At 37.8% G+C, this 24,813-nt stretch overlaps 1 protein-coding gene across 1 annotated transcript; it reads right to left on the reverse strand.

Annotated features, from left to right (window-relative positions):
• Positions 1–1,544: 1,544 nt before the first annotated feature.
• LOC106876131 (small nuclear ribonucleoprotein G) lies at positions 1,545–24,093 on the reverse strand. Its single transcript, XM_014924547.3, has 4 exons — positions 23,863–24,093; positions 17,118–17,140; positions 4,355–4,479; positions 1,545–1,757 (listed from the first exon to the last, which is right to left on the reverse strand). The coding sequence occupies exons 1-4, from the start codon at positions 23,892–23,894 to the stop codon at positions 1,704–1,706; spliced, it is 234 nt and encodes a 77-aa protein (XP_014780033.1). The 5' UTR covers positions 23,895–24,093; the 3' UTR covers positions 1,545–1,703.
• Positions 24,094–24,813: the final 720 nt, after the last annotated feature.

Below are 24,813 nucleotides of genomic sequence, written 5' to 3' on the forward strand. Positions count from 1 at the left end.
TATTTCGAAATCCTTGAGTCAAGCTTTAAAGTCTTTTTGCAAATTCTTAATGGAGTTTTTATAGATAAGCCAGTCAATATCAAAAATATTTTTTCTGATTTCTCTATTGACAACAAATTTTCAAAATTCTCAAAGCTGTATTTGCCCAAAGTAGGTGAGCTTAACTGAATTAGAATCCAGGATTCATTACAAAATTACTTTTCACAATACAAAGAAAGAGGCATTAGATTTGTTTTCAACCTGAATTTCAGATAGTCTTCAGAACTGTGCCAAGGGGTTGCTTCCCTTAATGTTTCGGGTTTCAAGATTAAAATTTTTTTCAAAATACAGACAGGAGTGGTTGTGTGGGAAGTAGCTTACTTACCAACCACATGGTTCTGGGTTCAGTCCCACTGCGTGGCACCTTGGGCAAGTGTCTTCTACTATAGCCTTGGGCCGACCAAAGCCTTGAATGGATTTGGTAGACGGAAACTGAAAGAAACTTGTGTGTATATGTCTCCCCAACATCGCTTGACAACCGATGTTGGTGTGTTTACGTCCCCGTAACTTAGCGGATCGGCAAAAGAGACTGATAGAATAAGTACTAGGGTCAATTTGCTCAAGGCGGTGCTCCAGCATGGCCGCAGTCAAATGACTGAAACAAGTAAAAGAGGTGAATTGATATTATATTAGTAACGACCTAACACCCACACTAACAAATAACTGGCAATACTAAACTGACTTACCCTTCAACATTTAAATCAGCCAGATCTGGCTTTTTATAACCTACAACATTATTCTAAAAATAGATGATCTCAATATTGAGATGATGCATGATTAATTCAAAACTGTGTGAATAAATAAGCATTATATTTGACAGCAGAGTAATCTTAATGTTAAAGGGTTAACAAATGAAGATCCAGATCTTTTCAATCAGATTGTCTGTTAATAATTGAAAATAGGTTACCATGGATAAGAAATTTAAAGTTCAAGCACTGAATTTTAATTTTAGCTTTTATTGTTTTCTTTTCTAAAACTACTTTTATTCTTATTAAAAATCCCTTTTTATCTTTTACTAAGAACATCTCATAATTCATTATAAAATGTGATATTTTTCAATTTAGCATTTTTATCATTTAATTAATTTAACATATAATTGGTTTTAAATGTTTTCTTTTGTGACAACAATATGGTTATTTGCATCATCAACTATACCCAAAACATCAAGATTGTTTCAGTCAGACCCAGAGCGTTTATTTAAATAACCCATAAGTTCTGAACATACATGAATGACACATTACTGGTGGCCATTATATCCAATCAGGCGTTTTACCCATGTATAATATTTGACAATTAGCCTATCTGAACCAGGGATCTATAAATGCAAACTAGTAAATTACCATTTCCATGAAGTCCTAAGCTTATATCCACAACCACTGATCTATTCAGACCACTTTGAGAAGCCCCCAACTAACACACACACAAATGGAAAAAAAAAAGAGAATAGTAAAGTAAACTCTTGAACAACTTCTTGGATAGTTATACAAAATTAACAACAATGACTATGCTTTGTGATAAAAGGTGATTTATTTAAACCAAAATGTTTTTAAAAAAAAGAAAATGATAGATTTTTAAAATCTACATTCATACTTCACATTGTACACACACACATACATTCTATTTCAACAATTAGATTTCATATACACAGACTGATGAAGTCAACTTCAGGAAACTCTGTCTAATGCCTCAAGTAGGACTATGCTGTTGCCACGAACTGCCTGCAAAAAAGAAAGAAAAAGCACAATCATTTAAAAAAATGTACTTCTCAGAAATCATCTATATATATATATATATATATATATATATATATATATAAATAAATAAAACACCTACTGGTTCAAAACAGCACACATTACTATATCTGAAAATAAGATGGTCACAGTTGGAAAACTATAAACCTGCCTGAACAGGACTGATATGAAGCCAAACAATATCATCTGAGTTAGGAAGTGTTTGACCTTCAAGCAAAAGTGCCCCTCAAATGATAGTATAAATTTAACTTCATTTACCTAGGTGCAAGTCCTTCGCACGTTTTCATTTTACTTTCTAAATGCAGCAGCAAATATTAAAATAATTACTGATCGAAGTTTTATTTCATACTAACATAACTGACCACAGCAGAATTTGAATTCAAAATGAAATAATCTTTTTTTTTCTTTTTCTAATGCATACTGAAGAGAAACTAAATCAACAATACAAAAGTTTTTTATTTATTTATTACACACCAAGAAAAAAGTATAGTCAGCTAAATCTACCCCAGAACATATATATTGCTAATATTCAGAAAAGGTAAAAGGTTAAATTAGACCAACTTCAATTTCAAAAAGACACCAAAATGGGCCTAACAAAGCCAAACTTAGTACATGAAGAGGAATGTATTAACACAATCAACCCTCTTAAATTGCTGGCATTTATGTTGATCCTGATTTTGATTTGGCTATTTCAGTTTTGCAGTCAGGGTTATCTTATACTCTTTGCTGTATAAATATAACTAAACATCAAGAGAGTAAAAATAAATTAAACTAGTAACACCATGAGCATCTTCAACAACCCCAACATTGTGGCATTACAACAGTAAATGACATATCAACAAGCAAATATGCTTTAAAATCTACCACCAAAAAAGATAAAATAGAATTTCAAAATGCATTTTCCATCTAAACCATAAACTCATACTTGAAGGGTCTTTACAGGACCACTTAACCCTTTAGTGTTCACATTATTCTGCCAAAATTAATGCTTTTTCATCTACATTGTTTTGAACTAATCATACATTATCTTATAGGTATGAGATTTTGATGAGGTAGCTGTTAATTTTTAAAACAATATTGTAGGGTTGGTGTGAGATACCAGATCTGGCCAGTTTGAACATAAAACAGGCAGAATACTTTTGGCCGGTTTAAATGCTAAAGGGTTAAACTTTAAAAAAATAGTGGCTAAATCTCCTACAAATCACATTCTACAATTGCCTTAAAAAATGAAGGACACTTTGGGTAATGTACTCCTAGATACATTGTCTGCATAAAACAAACAAAAGAAAAAAAGAGACAACAGTCAGAACTTGGATCCCTTTGACACAAGAAGGCCTGGAGCTATTAAACCACAAATACCTTTTGAAAACATCTCCAGGCAATTAAAAGAACCAAAATTCACACATCTCTAAGGTTGCACTCAAATAGATAAGTCCAGAAAACCAAAGCCTGCATATTCAGTAATAGATGTAGGAAATGAGCCCAATTTCCAGACTAGTTCACAAAAAAAAAAAAATCTGCAGGTTCTACATATATCCTCAAAGATTTTTGTAGACAGTTAACTTGAATCCATATATCTCTTCCAGCCTCTGTACTCAGACACTGGGTCATTTATTCAAATTCAGCAAAATCCTCTAAGCACCATTCTAACACTTTTACATGTGAAGACAGTATTATATACATCAACTTTTAAGATCCATGAATCCTTGAATAAAATGCCTCATGGTTTTGTCTGAATAACCTCTTTCTTTAACAATGCATGTAACCTCTAATATTATAATCACTTGTCAAGTCAAGTTACTATCATCATTTAAAGTCCATGTTCCATGGGTTAAGGACTGCACTGTGCTCCAGTGTCTACTCTGGCATAGTTTCTATGGCTGGGTGCCCTTCCTAATACTAACCACTACAGCTTGTACTGGGAGCTTTTCTTGTGTCACTGATACTAGTGAGGTTGGCATACAGCTTGCAAGCCTATGAAATCCAAAAGGAAGAGCTTTATGCTAACAGACGAATGTTAAGGTATAAAAGCAGAAGGGAAAAGTAGGTTCTTACAGAGGAGCTACATGGCTACTCACATTTAGGGGAGAGAAATAAATCAGTAGTGGCTGCAAAGAGATAAATAATGGTAATGAGGTGCCCATATGGTACCAGGTGAACAGAAGTGCAAACAGAAAAACCAGGAGTGAGTAGGAAGATAAGGAAAATGAAAGAGTGAAAGTAGGCAATTTAAGGATTGAAAGGAGGATGCAGAAGTGAGGATTATCAACAGTGCCTGAATTGGGGTGGGGCAGAGGGATGCAAAAAAAGAAAGCAGCAACAGGATACATTCACAAATTAGAAATTACAGCCCAAAACAAGTAAAATTCTTTGGAAATAGTAATATGCTTAACTTTTTCTCCTTCCACATTTGAGCTCACCCTCCAGCAGTGAAGGCCATAAATACCAGAGTTTAATCAATAATACTACTCTTGTGTCCTGGTACCAATTAATAAACCAGTATTATGCATCAAGGAAAATATAAATTAAGATATTTTATATACAACTAATAGAACCATACATACCACCATTCCAATGGGGTTTTTTTCTCCATTTTTCGTTTCTTCGACACATTCATCAATCACCAAATTCATGAATGGATCAAAGCCACGCAAGATGCCACTTACAGTTCGGCCACCATTAAGCTTCACTGCAAAAAGAAAAATTAAAGAATTAAACTCAACAGTACAACAACAAAAAAAAAAAACCCAGCTTTCCTAACAGTCATTCTCCCTTTTTACATTCAAAGAAAGACAAATTCTTTAAATTGTTTCAGCTTTAAAGCTTCAGTCATGCTGGAGTACAAAATAAAACATTTTACAGGGTAATTCTCATCAATTGTTAAGTTAAGCAACAGATAACAGAACTATCTTGCACAACATGCTTTCATTTTCAACTGAAGATGATTCAACCATGAAACCAAAACTAGACCTTTAATAATCCTGTCACCTACTACACCAGTTTCAGTCACAGCCCAAAACAATCAGAACTTACCTACTTTCAATTCTATCTGACCAGTAGAATACATTAATTGTTACTGTCATTGAAAAGTCCCAGTCAGCAAGAGTGTCAGTAAAGAAAATGACTGATATTTTGGAAGCGTCTTCATACATCTATAGTATGTCCCATAAGCAACTTCTCTGACCTTGCCAGCTATTGCCAAAGCCACTAACAATGAGGTCATCCATATCCCTCACTTTCTTCCTCCTTTTCCTAAAACTAGATCCTCTAGTGACCAATGCATGCAAATTTATCAAAACTACCAATCTATGGGCCCCAACCAGTTTTCATCTTTTGAATCTTATCAGATCGCACTTCCACCACATTTAGATTTATTTATATATATATATATATATATATATATATATATATAATACAACGGATATATAAGCATGTATACACACATATATGTACATACATCTGCATGTGTATATAGATGCATATTCAGGTACAGGACGTTAGAAAAATGAACTACAGACAACGGAACGAACACATAGAAAAACAAATAGCCACTTGGATTAATTCTTCATCAGCTGCCTCTATTCTAAACTAGGCGTTTCGATATATATATACGTGTGTGTGTGTGTGTGTCTTATAATAACTCCAATGTATCCCAGAGTTCAGTTTTGTCTGCCACCACATTCAACAATACCCACTATTACAAATATGACATTCTTCATTCCTACCTAACATTCTCTAGCCATGCATCATCCTAGAGCACACCTCAATCCGTAACCATGAACAGAGGACTCAAAACCTTTCACTTGTGAGAATATAAAAACAAACTATTCATCAACTAAACAACATTGCATTCTACTTAATCATGAGCTGAATTCAACTAGAGCTCTCACAACAGCTCCAAGTATTGCTTCTGGGAAAAGCACATCCTCAAATAGAACATCCTGACAACTGGACCTTCTATTAAGGGTTAGAATTATCTTCTGGCCCTGAAGTATGCAATAGATACATTCTACAAAGCTCAGATGAAGCCCATAATAATGTATGGGCCTTATACAAGGATGGTGCTGCTGTAAATGCAGACATTCTAGAGTGCATTCCCCCAAAAAAGCCACCTGACTTATTGGCTGAAGTCATTTATAGACATGCTGTTTCCTTTCTCTGCTTTTTTTACTCCTAAAATAATGACCTCAGCTCCTTGGAAGTGACCAGGCTCACGCCATCTTCACTCATTACATTAACCTTATGGACTGACGCACCAGACTTTCACACCAATCCTCTAGAATCCCTCCCTCCTCCACTCATAATTCCCACAAGTGTTGACTTGCAAAGATTCAAGAAGAATATTGATGGCATCAAATTTCATTAATCCAGAAAGGCATGTGAAAGCTTTAGACACTGCTCCTTTCTCCAAAATGACAGCATAAGCACATTAGGATAAACCCAGTTAACATAAGATAGCTGCAAAATTTATAAGAGGTTTACAATAGATGCAAGAGCACTGTACATATTTATGTGTAATATTTCCAGTTACAATAGCAAAACATTTTAGGATGGTGGTGTATTATATTTATAATGTTACTAACATATTTATGTTTACAAATATCACCTGAAAGTCTTCAACTATGCATACAGCCACTTGATATACTGAGCTGCTTTTAAAAAATATTGATTTTATTGCATAGATGTGTGAAAAATACAGAATGGTATAAAATCTATACAAAGGTGAAAGTACATATTGATCAATAAGTGATCATCTAGTCACATTCAACAATGGCTGCATCTCTTGTCTCCGGATTCCATGTAAACACTTCAGTTTTTCTTTTCACAAGGTTCCTTCTGCAGGTTTTTACACTTATTTTTCATATGCATCACACACTTTCATACCAGCAGTTATCTTTCTTACACACTAAAGCTTATATTTCAGTCTATTTATTCCCTAACCTCTCAGAACACTTGTAATCTATCACTCATGAACACTACCTTTACATAATTCCAATATTTAGAAGTATTGTCTTGCTATCGTGCAATATCACAAGTCTATTTCAGATAATAATCTGCCTTTAACTTAGAGAGAAGCTCTTTATTGCAAATAAGGCAATAATTTCCTGAACTTTTCCCCCACTCTGTCCTTATTTTGGCTATTATACTTTCACAAAACCCACCTCCACTGGATAACAGAAGCTGTCAACTACTTTTAACAAACCACCCGAGCAGTTAAAAGACTATTTCATGGGTGGCCTCATTGCTAACTAGTCCTCTGCATCTATTAAATACAAAATTCTTCTGAGTGCAATTTTTTGGTGAGGATGAAGCACAGCTAGCTCACCTGAGCAGCGGATGATCAGGTCAGCTTTCTGAAATTGCTACAAATGGGTAGGTCATCTTACATCACAGAACTCCCAAGAATCTTGATCCTTTTACAATTGTACTATGTCCATGACCTTCATGTAGAACAGTTCCTGATACTGTCCAATAAATCACCACCTATAAACAAGGTCACAATCATTTGTTTTCTAGTTGTCAACCAGAAGCATTCTTAATAAGTCTTTTTGCTCAACTGGTTATAGAAAACTGTAGATATTATGTCTACTTTAGTCTAAGATTAATTATTGCCACACACTCCAACTATTTCAATTACTGTATGTATGTGCGTGTGCGTGTGTATATATATATCCATTTCTCTACTAAAATAATTAGCACCTATGAGAGGTCTGGCAAGCTTGTCTCCATCTCATTTCCTATATATATCTCATAACTACTTGTCATTCAAAGAGAGTTAGTGAGATTGCTAGATAGGTGCTCACATGTAGCTATTCCACTACAGTATGCTGCTTTCACAACATGTAAGTCATGTTGGTATAGTTAGTTTACTTTGTTTTTTTTGCAGCTGTGTGCCCTTTTTCTCACTAACCACTATATAGCATACACCGAGTACTTTTCTTTGTGCCACTGGCACTACACAAGTTCCCTAAACTAAAATATCTTCTCTATGTTATATCAGTTTACTCTCCAAGACAAACCGCCCTGCTGCAGTTTTCAGAGTCCACATCCCTTCTGTGCGTCATGGATCAATAACATTTCACACACTTGGATTTGTTAGAACATACATCCTAGAGCAGTCACTTTTCTTACAGTTGAAAAACCATGTTTTCTCATGATAATGCTAAGGACGATCAATTTGATGGTGAAGGATGAGGGAAGTTAATAGCAGAGGCCTCAGGTGATTAAGGCTATCTCCATGACACGGAGTGATAAGGTTATTTCGATCTAAATGACCAAGCTTGGCTGTGAGAGATGGGTTAATTGAATCAAACTATGTATAGCCAAGTGTTGGGCTCAGTTATTCATAGTGAAAATAAATAAAGAGACTCTCCACGTGTAGAAATTCTTTTGAATAGTTAACAGTATTGGAGTATTTGTAGTGGCAGAGAAATCATTAAAGTAATTGAGGTAATGAGAGTATGTTAACACAAAAAGCCTAGACTTGTCATAGTTAACAGTGACAATCATCTCTAGAGAGGCACCACAATCAGGACTGCAGGTGGCAAAAAGACTATTTGTAATTTTTTTTTTTCTACTTTAAATTTTTCTTGAGCCCTAGGATTCCCATAGAATGTAAGTGATCAAGATCCCAATATTCCCTGAGTTGGAAAGGGGATGAAGCAACATTCCAATCACATTTGGAAATTGGGAAGGAGAGGAGGTAACACATCAATCATATCGACCCCAGTACTTGTTTAGTACTTTATTCTATCTACCTCAAAGGAATGAAACGCAAACTTGACCTCAGCAAGATTTGAATTCAGTATGTAAAGAGCCAGAAGAAATGCAGCTAAGTATTTTGTCCAACATGTTGGGTGGTGCCATGATGGATATTCCAATGCAAAGGGATTGAAGAGGGTCATGATTCTTCAAGTTGTGACACAGATGTTCTAATGATCTGCAATACCATATTTTCCAGCATATAAGTAGAATTTTTATGGTCAAAAGAGGTAAATTGACTTATACACCAAGACTACTCTGGAGGACCAAACATTCCATGCGAAATGCAGCAGAATTTGGAAAGAGAGTGATGATGTTTGAATGTTTACATATCAATGTAGTATATACACTTCATTGACTTGCATACAGAAAAATATAAAAGGTCAGCTATCTGATCACCTACTAAACAGAACATGTAAGTTAAATATATATATATCACAATCACCGGGAAGCTGACATAAAACAGACAACTGGTTATGAATACTAAGACCTTCATCATTCAATATCAGCGACTTCAGGAGGAGAGATCAATTAGATTCAGACAAGACAAACTGGAAAAAGAAGGGACAGTATCTAGAAAATCCTTCAGTCATATACAGATTCAAAAAAGTACAGGGGGATTGTCCATGAGGAGAAGGTGATATTTTTTCACAAAGGACAAAATTTGAAATAAATAAAGAGCAACATGATGCAGTTGACAGAGCTATAAAAGTTTTTAAAAAACCCAAAAAGATTTGGAAAGAAAGAGATGAGTCATCATCATTTAATGTATGCTTTCCATGCTGGCATGGGTTGGCTGGTTTGACAGGAGCTGGCCAGGCCAGGAACTGTATGAAGCTCCAGTCTGTTTTGGCATGGTTTCAACAGCTGGATGCCTTTCCTAATGCTAACCACTTTACAGAGTGTATTGAGTGCTTTTTACATTACACCAGCACTAACAAAGTCACCAAAACGCAAGATAGAAGTGAAGCTAAACATCACTTACTGTTAGGAAAGCAAAAAAACTGAAAGTAAGTTTTACCCACAAAAAATAAAGGCAATTAAGACAGGGAAAACAACCATCATGGATATTCACAGAGATACTGAAAATAACTAGCAAAGTAGGACATGTATAGTTGCTTACAGAGACTGTCAGCAAAGTGAGAGCAAGTCCGGCTTACAGGTAGGTGTCCATCAAGTATCAGTTCTCAGCCCCTCCTTATTTACTATAGTTCCTCAGGACATAACAGGGGTAAGACAATGTGCCCATAGGACATTCTGTCTACCAACAACTTTGTGTCTACAGCTGTATTGAAGAACTGGAGAAAAAATCCCAAATGTAGAGGCAAGTGTAGAACTGAAATCTTAAAATAAATTTAGCCAAGTCAAAGGTTTTAATAAGCAAGAAGGAAGTTCTGCAACCAGCTGAATAGTGGTTATACTTAATATGCAGAAAAGAAGTAGGTAACAGTTCCTTATGGTGCATCCAATGTAAACTATGGACATACAAGAGGTGCAGTGAAGCCATGCGTGATGTTACATGGTAGTAAAATGTGAGCGGTGAATATGTAGATGTGTGCACACACACACACACATTCCTTTCTTTTTTATCAACTACTGGATAAAGCCTTAGCATGCTATTGTTGGCTTATCCAAGCTCGTTGTAGGTCAAACTGATCAATTGCAAACTGGATGGGAGGCTCATGATCTGACGATCAGCCTTAACTATCAGTGTATAGGCAGAATTGGAATTCAGAACAGATGCTGCAAGACAATTTGTCCAGCAACCTCACTAATATTTATACACAGACATTCAACAATGAAAATGTTGTTATTAATGATACATATGATGTTAGCCAGCAGGAGCGAGTGCCTGTGTGTGTAAAAACTGACCTGAAACCTATGTTCTTACACATGTGGGGCACACATATATGGTGGTGATGGTGATTGCTGCTTTTCAGTAGCAGAGTTTTTTCCTATTCGTTTCATGTAGTGAGTATACTTGCATGGTTTTTATACTATTGGCTGGTGCTGAACCCTACAGTGCCTATCAATGAAATATTTTGTCAGCTCCTCCTTTTAGACCTGGATTATCTCACACCAAGTGCATGTTCAAGTTGACCATTGTATCTCTTCTTTCGTTCCAACTGTCACCAGACTCCCATTTGCAGCTCATAATAATAATAAAATTGCCATAGGAAGGTACTTTTGTTCACAGTTGAATTTTCTCAGTGGTCACACTGTCTAGTCACTTCCGCCTTAATATGTGCCAGCTGTATTCTGTATATAGAGACCAGGTTTCACAGCAACAGAGACAAAAACATGCATCACTATTCCTTTGTTTACAACCAATTTAATACCAACATAAATTTCTTGATTTGTCAAAGAGGTGTTCTGTATAGAGAACTACAAGTTGATTTTGCACAGTATGTTTTTATTTCTTTCTCTTATGAGGTATTGTTTGAGGTGTAATTTCATAACATATGGATTGCAAGTCAGAGCCACTAATGAAGGTTAACAAGGCGACAGGCTGGACCCAAATATGATGTTGCATAACTACAGTTTTACTTGTATCAATCAATAGGTTATAACCATTGCTCTGTAAATTTTAGTTGCAAGTGCTTGTAGGATCTCTAAACAGGCAACACTATCATAATCATTAAAGTAAAATAACTTGCATGCTGTCATCATTTTTGAATTTGAACTAAATTTCTGTTACTTGATATTGAACAGTTTACTGAAGATGATGGCTTATCGAGTTCTCATGAAAGTTTCCTTGAGATAAAGCAGAAAAAAAATGTTAGTGATAGGATACAACCCTGTTTCACTTCATTATTTGTTTGGAAATGATCACTGCCTCTCTGATTCTGGAGGATAGAACTCCTGGCACCATGAGTTTTGGAGAAACACCCAATTGTCATAATCAAAGCCTGTAACACAACACAGATTATCTCATGTCAGACAAGGAAAATAGTGCACTGTATATCACGTGAAAATTTTCCAAAATGGAGCCCAAATAGCAATTCAGCTAAGACGTTATGAGTACCAGTGATGATTAACGTCCTGGAAAATCTAATTCTGGTGAGCATATAACCACTTGCAGATAAGAAGGCTATTTTGTGAAAGTTTCCCTTTGATTATGCAGCACATGAATATTGGCATCCTTGAATTCTGAGGTACAATTTCTTCTAACCATAATATAGTGACTAACACTGTTAAAATGCTAGCAAGTTCACAACCATAATTTTTGATCATTCAGTTGGGAAGTTGTCAGGGTTTGTTATTGATTGTTTCTGAGTTGATGAAGAACTCTTGGCATTGTTGTCATTTTTGTAATTGGTTTCTTTTCTGTCAGATTAATAACTGTCAGTATTGCTCCGAGAATTCATTGCTCTTTCAAAAATTACGATTTATGCATTGTTGTCTCTCAAATATTTAAAATCTACAATTAAGAGCCCTATCTACTCGCTGGCGGTAACCCGCCCTCCCACCCCCTCCACCGGAAGTTCATTCCTCTGTCATCCCACCCCCTCCACCGGAAGTTCATTCCTCTGTCATCCCACCCCCTCCACCGGAAGTTCATTCCTCTGTCATCCCACCCCCTCCACCGGAAGTTCATTCCTCTGTCATCCCACCCCCTCCACCGGAAGTTCATTCCTCTGTCATCCCACCCCCTCCACCGGAAGTTCATTCCTCTGTCATCCCACCCCCTCCACCGGAAGTTCATTCCTCTGTCATCCCACCCCCTCCACCGGAAGTTCATTCCTCTGTCATCCCACCCCCTCCACCGGAAGTTCATTCCTCTGTCATCCCACCCCTCCACCGGAAGTTCATTCCTCTGTCATCCCACCCCTCCACCGGAAGTTCATTCCTCTGTCATCCCACCCCCTCCACCGGAAGTTCATTCCTCTGTCATCCCACCCCCTCCACCGGAAGTTCATTCCTCTGCCATCCCACCCCCTCCACCGGAAGTTCATTCCTCTGCCATCCCACCCCCTCCACCGGAAGTTCATTTCTCTGTCATCCCACCCCCTCCACCGGAAGTTCATTCCTCTGTCATCCCGCCCCCTCCACCGGAAGTTCATTCCTCTGTCATCCTGTCAACCTCGGCTGTCTCCCGGAACCCATCTAGTGGCCTTGGCCATCCTCTCCCCTACCTTTGGGTAGCGCATTAAGGTTGAGAAATGTTTGCAGGTTGTAGGTACTGTTTTGCTTATGAATTCTTCCAATTGCAAGTTTTCTTTTCAGGTACACGACACTGCTTTTCCCCTTCCCAGGCTACAGGCCCACACCCCCAACACCCATACTGTTAGGATTGGCACTCTCAACGTCGGCACGCTGAAAGGTAGATCTGGTGAAATTGTTGAGATGCTTGAACGGAGATGCGTAGATATGTGCTGCATCCAGGAAGTAAGATGGAGAGGAGGTTCTGCAAGGTTCCTCACAGGCAAAGAACACAGGTACAAGATTTTCTGGGCAGGGAACACTGACGGGGTCGGGGGCGTAGGAATACTTCTAGCGGAGAAATGGGTGGATAAGGTAATCGAGGTCGTTAGAGTAAGTGACAGAGTACTTAAGATCAGACTAGTGCTTCATCATAGATTAGCTACTGTCATCTCAGCCTATGCACCTCAACCTGGGCTACCAGATGGTCTGAAAGACCAATTCTATGACACCCTCTTGCAAACTACCTCGTCGACGAGTGACAGGGACCTTCTCTTTGTGGCTGGAGACTTCAACGGTCATGTCGGACGTCGTGCTGGGGGCTTCCATGGCATACATGGAGGCTATGGCTTCGGTTCCCGCAACGAGGAGGGAACCAGACTGCTGGAGTTCTGTGATGCAACCAATCTTATGGTCTGCAATACCAACTTCAGGAAACCTGCCAGTCACCTAGTCACCTACCGCTCCGGCAGACACTCTAGCCAAATCGACTACATCCTCGCCAGAAATAGGGAAAGAGGGCGGCTTATAAATGCCAAAACCTACCCTGGCGAAGAATGTACCCCACAACATAGATTAGTAGTTAGCGACTTTGGGATCAAGGCAAAATGGGTGCCCAGAATTAGACAGGCTTGGAGAAGAAGGGTGTGGAAGCTTAAAGACCCTGCAAACGGACAGAGACTTAGAGACAAGTTACTTGAAGCATTTAACGAAATAGAAGGGGATATAGCATCATACAACGTGGAAGACAATTGGAGATTTCTGCGGGACAACCTGTTGAAAGCCACCGACCAGATTTGTGGGTGGTGTAAGGCCCCCTCCCAACCCAGAGTAACGTGGTGGTGGAACAAGGAGGTAGACAGGGCTATTAGACAAAAGAAACAGGCTTGGAAGGACTGGAAGAACGGTGGTAGCAGGGAATTGTACCAATGTGCCAGAAGGGAGGCTAGGCGACAGGTTTATTTAGCCAGAGGGGAAGCAGATAAGGAAAGATTTGCCAATGTTCTGCGCCGTGAGGACCAAAGACTCGAGGTATTTCGTGTTGCAAGACAGTGTAGGAGAGAGAATAGTGATGTTGTAGGAGAGAAATGTGTTCGCATGGATGATGGTACGCTTGCATTAAATGAGGATGCAAAGAAAGAGGTCTGGAGATGCCACTACGATAGATTGCTTAATAAAGAGAATGAATGGGAGAAAGAGAGCCTGCCTTATGTCGACCCAATAGAGGGACCAGCTATCCGAGTTGATAGTACCAGGGTAGATAAAGCAATTAAGAGTATGAAGACCGGGAAAGCCCCCGGCCCATCAGGAATCACTGCAGAGATGCTCAAAATATCTGGCAGTGTTGGCTATAGCCTAGTCACCCGTATTACGAACCAGGTGATACACGAAGGAGTCATACCCTATGACTGGTGTAGCAGCATCATAGTCAACTGCTACAAAGGTAAAGGGGACGCTTTAGATACAAATAATTACAGAGGCATCAAACTGTTAGATCAGGTTATGAAAGTTACAGAGAGGGTCATAGCCCAACTAATTAGGGAGCGAATCAATTTAGATGAGATGCAGTTTGGGTTCGTGCCAGGTAAAAGCACTACTGATGCCTTATTTCTAGTGAGACAGTTGCAAGAGAAATACCTAGCTAAGGATAAACCTCTGTACCTGGCTTTCGTTGACATGGAGAAAGCCTTTGACAGGGTCCCCCGATCCCTTATCTGGTGGTCAATGAGGAAACTTGGGATAGAAGAATGGTTAGTGAGAGCTGTGCGAGCCATGTACAGAGATGCTGCCAGTAAGGTGAGGGTTGGAAATGAGTACAGCAATGAATTCCGGGTAGAGGTAGGGGTCCACCAAGGTTCCGTCCTCGGCCCCCTATTATTTACCATAGTCCTCCAGGCAATCACAGAGGAGTTCAAGACAGGTTGCCCCTGGGAGCTCCTCTATGCTGATGACCTTGCCCTAATTGCGGAGTCACTATCAGAACTAGAGGAGAAGTTTCAGGTGTGGAAGCAAGGTCTAGAATTGAAGGGCCTTAGAGTCAACCTAGCTAAAACCAAAATCCTAATAAGTAGGAAGGTAGATAAAACACAAACCCCTTCAGGTAGATGGCCCTGCTCAGTATGTAGAAAAGGAGTAGGTAGTAACTCTATAAGATGTACCCGGTGCAAGCTATGGACACATAAGAGGTGCAGCAACATCAAAGGCAGGTTAACTAGCAAGTTAGTTTTTGTTTGTGGCAGATGTTCAGGTGCAATAAAGACTGCAAACAAACAGGAAACAACTTCTATCTCATTCCAGGGTGAAAAACTAGAGGTAGTCGATAGCTTCCGCTATCTGGGCGACCAAGTTAGTAGTGGGGGTGGGTGCGCTGAAAGTGTAGCTGCTAGAATAAGAATAGCCTGGGCAAAGTTTAGAGAGCTCTTACCCCTGCTGGCGACAAAGGGACTCTCACTCAGAGTAAAAGGCAGACTGTATGACGCATGCGTACGAACAACCATGCTACATGGCAGTGAAACATGGGCTGTAACTGCTGAGGACATACGTAAGCTCGCAAGGAATGAAGCCAGTATGCTCCGTTGGATGTGTAATGTCAATGTGAATACCCGTCAGAGTGTAAGTATCTTGAGAGAAAAGCTGAACATTAGAAGCATCAGTTGTGGCGTGCAAGAGAGACGATTGCGCTGGTATGGACATGTGGTGAGAATGGAGGAGGATAGCTGCGTGAAAAAGTGCCACACCCTAACAGTTGAGGGAACCCGTGGAAGAGGTAGGCCCAGGAAGACCTGGGCTGAGTTGGTGAGGCAAGACCTTCGTACATTGGGCCTCACCGAGGCGATGACGACGGACCGAGACCTTTGGAAATGTGCTGTGCGTGAGAAGACCCAGCAAGCCAAGTAAGATCGTTGCCAGTGCCCCTGGACTGGTTCTTGTGCGGTTGGCACATGAGATGCACCATTTTGAGCGTGGCCGTTGCCAGTACCGCCTGACTGGCTCCTGTAGGATTTTCGAGCGAGATCGTTGCCAGTGCCCCTGGACTGGCTTGTGCGGGTGGCACATAAAAGACACCATTTCGAGCGTGGCCGTTTTCGTGCGGGTGACACGTAAAAGCACCCACTACACTCTCTGAGTGGTTGGCGTTAGGAAGGGCATCCAGCTGTAGAAACTCTGCCAAATCAGACTGGAGCCTGGTGTTGCCATCCGGTTTCACCAGTCCTCAGTCAAATCGTCCAACCCATGCTAGCATGGAAAGCGGACGTTAAACGATGATGATGATGATGATGAATTCTTGGAAATACTCTTGCCTGCCGCTTCCCAATCTTTATGCTCCAGATTAGGTTGCTGTACTTTCTTCTCTAGCTCATGTCTCCATTCTCTCTTTTCAATATGCCTACAGATCATTCTTTTCCCTCCTTTTGTTTATACAAACAATCACCAAACACTGGTGCTGTGACATGCTACAAACAAAAAAACTGAACTGGTGTGAAGGCTTATTAACAGTACATGTCCTGTAATAAAAGCAGTGTTTAAGTGCAATTACTAACTTATGACCTGTTATGGCATGTAAATGAAATTCATAAACTGTGTGCAGAGAATAGCTGTTAACTTGAACGCCATTAAACTGAAATGTATGAACTACTGACTTGGTCAACTGAAGTAGTTGCTAAGTTTCATCATCCAGATCACAGTGTTGAACTTGTACTATTAAAAACATGAGTAAAAATCCTAATGTTATATGATATTTTGTGTATGTGTGGATGTAATTAGTCTTAACAGACAAGCATCGTTGTCATAGTGAAATGCACCTAATTGCTGATGAAACTGAATAACCAAATAACTATGGATACTGAACACAATCTATTTGACTGGGAAGGGATTAACTCTGAACTGATACAAGACAGAAGAGGTTCTTTAAACTTGTTGCCAACAATTTTTCTTAGTACCAGAGGCACAAAGACACCAGTGCACACTGGTAAGATATACACAAATACAAAGTTAGCCAGTTCCCTATACTGCCAGATAATGGGGGCCCACGATGAGTGATAAAAACTACATACCCATGCCAACATGGTAGACAGACACAAATTGATTATGACAATGATCTGTGTTCTATAAAAAATATAGCCTGAAAATAGCAATACTCACAAGACAGCTTCCTTTCCATGTACCTGAAACATGAGAAAAAAAAAAATTTATTAATGGTACACAATATGAAAATAGGACATAAAATTTTCAGTACCTTGAAATCAGTTTGATCTGGAAACCCGTATATAATTGACAAGTGTTTTGTGAACTTGTGCAATAATTGCGACACCAACAACATATACAAAGGATCATGATGTTACTTGTTTCATTTTCCAATGCAAGCAAAAGATTGGATTGATGGTGTATATTTTGGTTAGGTTATAAATTGAATAACCTAAATAGCACCCAATTTAGAAATTCTGTCCAGCATGCAACCAATTAAATCTTAGAAGCTGCATTACTAATTCATCTCTCTGAACTAAATGTTTAACTGTTCAGACTCCATGGAATATCTGATTAGTATTCTTACCACGTAAACTTGATATTTTCTCTAGAATTTTGCCTATTTTGTAAGATTACAATGGATGTTCCTAATCTTTTGAACATGTTGAATCCTTCAGATCACACCCATTACATCACTTCTCTAAAGTACATAAATGAGATAAAATTCCATGAAAATGAAAAACATTAAAAAGTTTTACTAATCATATACGTAACTGAAATATAACTTTTATAAAATGTTATGAAAGCAGGAGTCAAAATACTATCCTAAACTAGGAACTAGCTTTACTAGATTACTGAATTAACCCTTTTGTTACTAAATTTCTCCTGAAATATTCTGCCTATGTTTCACTTAATTCTTAAAATAATGAAGAATTTATTAAAATAATTCTGTCATTATTAAGCTGGTGTTTGGGAAGTGAATTAACATGAAGTTTTGATGGAAGATTTTAATTTAAATCATTTTAAAAGTGGAAGTTTGTATCAAAAGCATAATAATACAACCAACCAAGAAGCTGTTATGTAGTCAGTCAACCATAGGCTGTGATTACTGAGGATATGCAAAGACTTGAAAGAAATGAAGCCATATGCTTCACTGGATGGGTAATGTCAGTGTGCATATATGACAGTGTAAGTGATTTGAGAGAAAAACTGGGTATACGTAGCATCAGATGTAGTGTGCAAGAGAGAAGACACATTACATGGTATGGCCATGTAATATGTATGAATAAGGGTAGTTTCATCAAGAGATATCCATCTCTAATTGTAAAGGGAACATGTGGAAGGAGTAGACCCAGGAAGATGTGGGACGAAGTGGTTAGAAAGAATCTACAAACATTGGGACTCACAGAAAGGATGACATGGGACCAAGACTCCTGGCTGTTTGCTATACTTGAAAAGACATGTCAAGCTAAGTAAAAAGGTTGCTCTTACATACAATCCGATCCCTTGCAACCCTCTCTATCGCCAATCTTGCAGGCTCATAAGTGCTGGTGCTGCATAAAAGCACTCAGTACACTCTGTAAAGTAGTTGGCATTAGGAAAGGTATCCAGCCATAGAAACTATGCCAAAACAAACATGGAGCCTGAAAACCGTGAGAAAAGTTCTGTTGAAGTGTTAATTTAAATTTGGCTACTTCATGCATGCAAGATTCCCTACATCACTCCGCTCCCCAGTGAGGTTCCAGGAAAGGAAACGAACGATTGAAGCTGAGATAGATATGTATGGTAAATGAGTCTGGTGCTGTTGTCGTGGTTAATTGCTGGGTTAGCAAGGACGACAGTGTAAGCATGCTGGAGTAATGCACGACTACAAATGCTTTTGGACTACAATTTTAATATAAATTATGTACCAACTTCATCCTTTGCTTCCGCAGTTAGTCTTTCTCACTTAGTAACTGAATACCCAGCAATGATGACATAATTACTAGTACAAATATTGAAGTTGAGATCCACTAATGGATTCAACCAAATTTTTACCTGTTACTTTAACAAGAGGCTACATTTATTGGCCGGCACTTAAAGATATTGAGTCTCTTATGCAAGCACTTTGAAATGTAAAAAAAGGCCTCGAAATTATCTATTCAGATAAGCATTTTAGAAAGTTCCAAAAGTACCATGGTCTAGAGTACACATAGATTTTGCAGGACCTCATAATGGGAACTACTTTTTAATCCTAGTCAACACATTATGTAAATGGCTGGAAGTCTTCATTGAGTCAAACAACAACATCTACAATACAAAAGCTATATCAAGTTTTTTCAAACTTTGGGTTACCTGAAGCCTTAGTATCAGATGACAGTAAACAATTCACTTCTCTATAATTCATGTTTTGTAATGAAAACAGTATCAATTATGTGAGAATGTCTTCATATCATCATCAATCCAATGGATTAGCAAAGAAATTCAAGGATACCATATAAGTGCTCATAACTCAAAATTGAAGGGAGTGATAAGTTAGAAGAAAATTTGCAACTGTTTTTATTAAGCTACAGAACAACACATCCTGCTGGGAGCAAGTCACCTGCAGAAATAATGATTCAGAAAAAAATTTGCACTGTTTTTCCTATGATGAAACTGAGAAATGCAAAACATTCACCTAAAATAACTAATATACCAAAGTACAGAAGGGGAGATCTCAGATAGGTCATCCCAAGTGGCAAAATGGTCGAGCAATAAAGTAGAGAAACAACATCATACTGGAAGTAATAGGACCTTTCACCTTGGTGTGGCACGTTAACCAGTCAAGACCACTATTTATAAATCAAGATCAGAGGGATGACCAAAATTCAAGATATTCATACTTAATTAAAACCACTTCATCAAATTTAAGGTCCAGTCAAACCTGCTGAGCAAATACAGATAAACCCCTCAAAATAAAATTTATTCATCTTTTAATAAAAGGGCGGATGAGACAACCCCATTCGTCTCGACTCTTGACACAAACAGTTTATTAATTGTCTATTTTAATTCATCCAATCATGTGACATTTTTCTACTCTCACATCAATTATTTTACCTTACACCCATTCATCCAATCATGTGACATGTTATTGACTATCAGGTCACATTTTCTATAAATTGACTCATTTTATGGATATACTCTTTTTCCACTTTGGGGTGCTTGTTTTTAGTACAGTCTTATTCACTTACATCATGGACAATTGGAATTATAGTTTACTATTTAACATTTCATTTTGGAATTATTGCAATATCTTTCATTAATAAAACCATTATCTGAGCACAGTGTTATTTGTTCCTTTGTTATGACAAAATAATAGTTCATGAATAAGTTTTATTTTGAGGGCTTACCTACATGTGCTCAACAGGTTCAACTGGACCTTAAATTTGATGAAGTAGTTTTTAATTAAGTTGGAATCAGTGCATTTTTACTGACTCCAATTCAGTAAACCTATGAGGATGGGCTGAAAAGGTCATAGGCTGACTATGAAGAAGTGATGCTAAAGCTGTGAAATTTTGCATGCATTACTATCAACCCTTCTTATTAATAACTGCATTGTTTCTTTTCACATAAACTGACATTTGACTGTTCTAAGAAGATTTCAGAAGAACTCGTACTGACTTCTGTAAAAATATAGGACAAAATTTGGCAGTGTGGTGTTATCAAGTACCTGCAGAAAAAGGTGAGGCAAGCTGCTAATGATGACAAGAACTTCGCTGTTAGTAGCCCAGTCCTTCCAGACATCTCAAACGCCATAGGTTGGAAGAGACAGTGCACTGTCAGGTCGTGATATTTCAGGGTTTTCTGTTAGGCTACAGAAGCAGTTAACTCACATTTACTCATTTACTGCAGCATCCAGGATGTGGGAAGAAGCGAAAGAGTTGCAGACTGTGGAATTCCAAATGAGGCACCTACCTATAACCCCATGAAAGAGTATGTCATATACATCTGGTCTCTTTCCATCACATCTGTCCCCTACAAATGCGAGTTTCCACTGAGTGCAATGGAGATACAGAGTTCATCTAGACTGAGGAGACCTCCAATGCTGGCCACAGACAGGGTATCAATCCAGTCTCCTGAGAATTTTGCACTAGCTGAAAGTAGGCAACACCTTGAAATTTGATTCGATAGATCAGGGAGAGAGTTGAATGTAACAGAAGTTGCGACGACTGTTTGAGATATCGGACAAATTGTTTGTTTCATATTTGCATGAATTTATATGGTGTAATTTCACGGATAATAAGAACACATTTGTTCACTTTCTGGCAACGATCGCCAGTGCTTATGCTGTGTATAAAGTAAACCAGAGCTCGGTTTGGAGCTGTTAACTCTAAGACCTCTACAACCAAGTTCCTCAATCATTGTCCTCATAGTTGCATGCACCCTGCGAGGAGGGCCTCCCAAGCAAGCATCATTAAGGTACCAGATATTTAGGTCTAGGTCAGCTCCAAAATGAGAAGATCATTAAAAGAATTACTTCAAAATGAAGCAACATATTTTTCACAAACCTGTTGTGAATTTACACTAAATGAAATTCTTCAGTTTTTCAATTCTTTTTACAAACTTTGTCAACACTTTTCTTGACATTAATTGACCCAACAAATACTTTTGGGATGTAATTTTGCATACTCTAATGAAAGTTTTAAGAGTAACTGACACAGATTTTTTTTTTTTGTCCATCTCAAGAGTTGGGGTATCATTTCACTTGAATAGATTATTGGGTAATAATAATAAAGGCAGAGTTAAAGATCATGGACCCCATACCCTTGGGAATTTTTTTTTTTTACAGGAACACTATATCGATTCAGAATCTGCAAATAACCCAACATGTTGTGGTTGAGGGTCTTTTGGAATTAAGAGAGGTATGTAAAAATTAGATTCTTTGCACACACAACAAAATGACATTTTAAAAAATTTTCCTTTTTGGTAATTAGTATTTAGAAAGTTGATCCTTGGTTTGACTGTTGTTTCTAGCTTATCAGATTTCCGGTTGGGACGTACTTATAAATTGAAGATTTTGAAAAACCCCAAAACACGTTTTCATTCTTTACCCCTCTGGCAAAGGTAAAAGGGGGTGGGGGAAATTTCACTTTCTGTCATAGGGTGAAGGGAGGGGTATTTTTTTTTTTTTTTGAAAAATTGAAATTTTACAAATGTTTTTTAGAATCATAATCTCCGTATTTTTCTACGTATTTCGCAAAAAAAAATATGGCACTATCATGCTATTAGCTGTCAAAAGTGAAAGTGCTCACTGCTAGTGAAGTATCTGTCTGTCTGCCTGTCGATTCTTTGGCTACTGACAGCTAATACCATGACTGGCCGGAGCGAGCTATATGTCTGTCTGTCTGTCTCTCTCTCTCTCTCTCTCTATTACTCGAAAGTTCGCGCGTCCGCGCTAGCTAGTCGTGAGTAGAAAACACAAATTTAATATAAAAACATATTTCCTGAAATTGCAAATTATTTAAAATATAAAAATATAATTTTCAACAGAGAGAATTTATCAAAATAGAAAACAAATGAAGTTTGAAGTTTAAAAATAATAGGATCGACCACTCACGACTAGCTAGCGCGGACTTTCGAGTAATAGATAGATAGATAGATAGAGAGAGAGACAGACATATAGCTCGCTCCGGCCAGTCATGGTATTAGCTGTCAGTAGCCAAAGAAGCGACAGGCCAGCAACAGACAGATACTTCACTAGCAGTGAGCACTTTCACTTCTGACAGCTAATAGCATGATAGTGCCAAAAATATTTCTAAAATAAGTGAAAAAAATGAAGAAATTGGGGAGGGGGCCAGATTTAAGTTTTGAAATTTTTTTCTTCTTTGGTAATTAAGAATTAGAATTTTGAAAACGTGTTTCTAGTATACCAGGTTTTTTGTTTAGATACTTTTTGCGTCTGATATTTTATAATCCTATGCATGCGTGAAACAGAAAAAAATTAATTTCACTTCTTGTCATAGGACGATGGGAGGGGTGCTTATTTTCTTCAGAATCATAATTTCCGTATTTTTCTACATTTTACGGCCCCAAAAATTTTTAAGAAATCGAGTGGGGAGGGATTCAAATTTTGAAATGCATTTTTTTTTTTTGCAGATTCGGAATCTCCGCCCTCGATATAGTGCGTTCCTTTAAAAAAAAAAAACCCAAAAAGATGCGGTCTGTGATCAAAAATTCTCGTGCCTTTTGTCTAAAACGGAGTTCAACTCTAAATTTCTAGAGTGCGAGATCGTAATTCAAAAGGGTTACATGTCGTCTTTAGTCAGCATTTGGTATTTGATACTATATTACGTAGCTAATGTGTAAACAGTGTTATATAAACGTGAAATAACACTCGACACTTTCAGCAATCATCTTGACTAATACCTGCTACAAAACTGTGGTAAGTGGAACAAGAGGTATGGAGGTGCATGATCGCCAACGCTTGTAGACACAGCACCTGAAGCATTTGTTTTGCATTGCCGCAGCTTACCAATAGTCATAATTTTCAAACAGAATGAGGGATAAAATTGAACATTCACAACATAATACAAATGGACTACCAGGTACGTTATCACTGTTAAAAGCACGTGCACGTCCAACCTCTGCGGTAAGGATGGGCAATTTAAACCGGCTATCTTTCTATTTAAACCTCCGTTAAATTTGAAAGCAAAACATATACAATTTTTTGTTTTCTTTCAAAGGAAGTAAAAAAATCAAAGGCTGAATTCTGGTTTAAGAACCGTATATAACCTCTCATAATATTTAAAATGTTAAAAGTAGATATAATTGATTCATTGGTCTTCCTGCTGTTGACCGCCAAATAAATTAAACCAGCAAACTATATATATCAGAAACTAGAATAGGAGTAGATATATGAAAAGAATATACATTTTTAAAAAGTAAAATATTTCAAATTACTCACTTCTTCAATTCTGGTGGATGTGCTTTACTCATGGTTGCTTTTTAAGTGATTAATGTAAACTCTCCCGTTTGTTCCAGAACAAAATGTTTATTTGCATGGTCCTCTTCCGGAAGACACCGCGAAAAAGCCCAACTTCCGGAAATAAATCTATCAGCTGATTTTATTGGTTAATTCTAGTGGCGGGAAATTAATTTAAATGTATTAACATCCGAGATGTTACATTTACCTATTAAATTTCTCTAGTTGCAAGGTACTATATAGTTGTATATACTGTAACGCTATCGATTTATTACTTCGACACAAATCATTAAGTTTTTTTGTATATTAAAAAAAAATGACTATGCCAATAAAAATTCGTAAGCTAACTATACTCACTGTATGTATGAATTTTACCAAAATAATGGAAAGATTCAGACGGAGAGTCACAATATTTGTTACTTTATTTTCTTTTGCTCAGATCGTTTCCATAAAATAATTACAAATCAACAGCTGGAATCGATTATACATTCTATTATAAATTTGTAGCTTCAATCAAATATAAGTTATATAGATATTAATTTTTATATATTAAATAGGAAAAAGTGAACATTTTATTTTGGTAGATTTAACTAAAAATGTTGCACAAACGAAAAAAAATATATGTACTTAGAAACGGTTCAGAGAAATATTTAAGAACGTTGTATGGCCTAAATCTATCCTGATCGATCAGACCTTTGGTGAAAGGTGATCCTAGACTTTTTATATTTATCATTTTGTTTTGGTCATGATTTAGCGGACCCATGATCAAAGACATTCTGGTTATGACCATCTTATCTTTTATTCTGACCATAGTGTACCGTTGATAACATTATCCCATGTAGCCTTCTCTTTCTTTTAATAAGGAGTGAACATCACATCGATCTCACCAGACAGAAAGAATGGGCACAAGAGGCGAACTGAGCACCAATTATA

The sequence above is a fragment of the Octopus bimaculoides genome, chromosome 14, assembly GCF_046866305.1.
Source record: "Octopus bimaculoides isolate indiv1 chromosome 14, ASM4686630v1, whole genome shotgun sequence".
In the NCBI taxonomy this organism is placed as follows: Eukaryota; Metazoa; Mollusca; class Cephalopoda; order Octopoda; family Octopodidae; genus Octopus; species Octopus bimaculoides.

Bases quoted from the DNA above. Each gene is read 5' to 3' on its own strand.
- LOC106876131 (XM_014924547.3), bottom strand. From the start codon at position 23,894: ATGAGTAAAGCACATCCACCAGAATTGAAGAA. The intron at 4,480-17,117 runs GTGAGTATTGCT...TTCTTTTTGCAG, and splicing joins CATGGAAAGGAAGCTGTCTT to TGAAGCTTAATGGTGGCCGA. The intron at 1,758-4,354 runs GTATGTATGGTT...TCTTTTTTGCAG, and splicing joins AAAACCCCATTGGAATGGTG to GCAGTTCGTGGCAACAGCAT.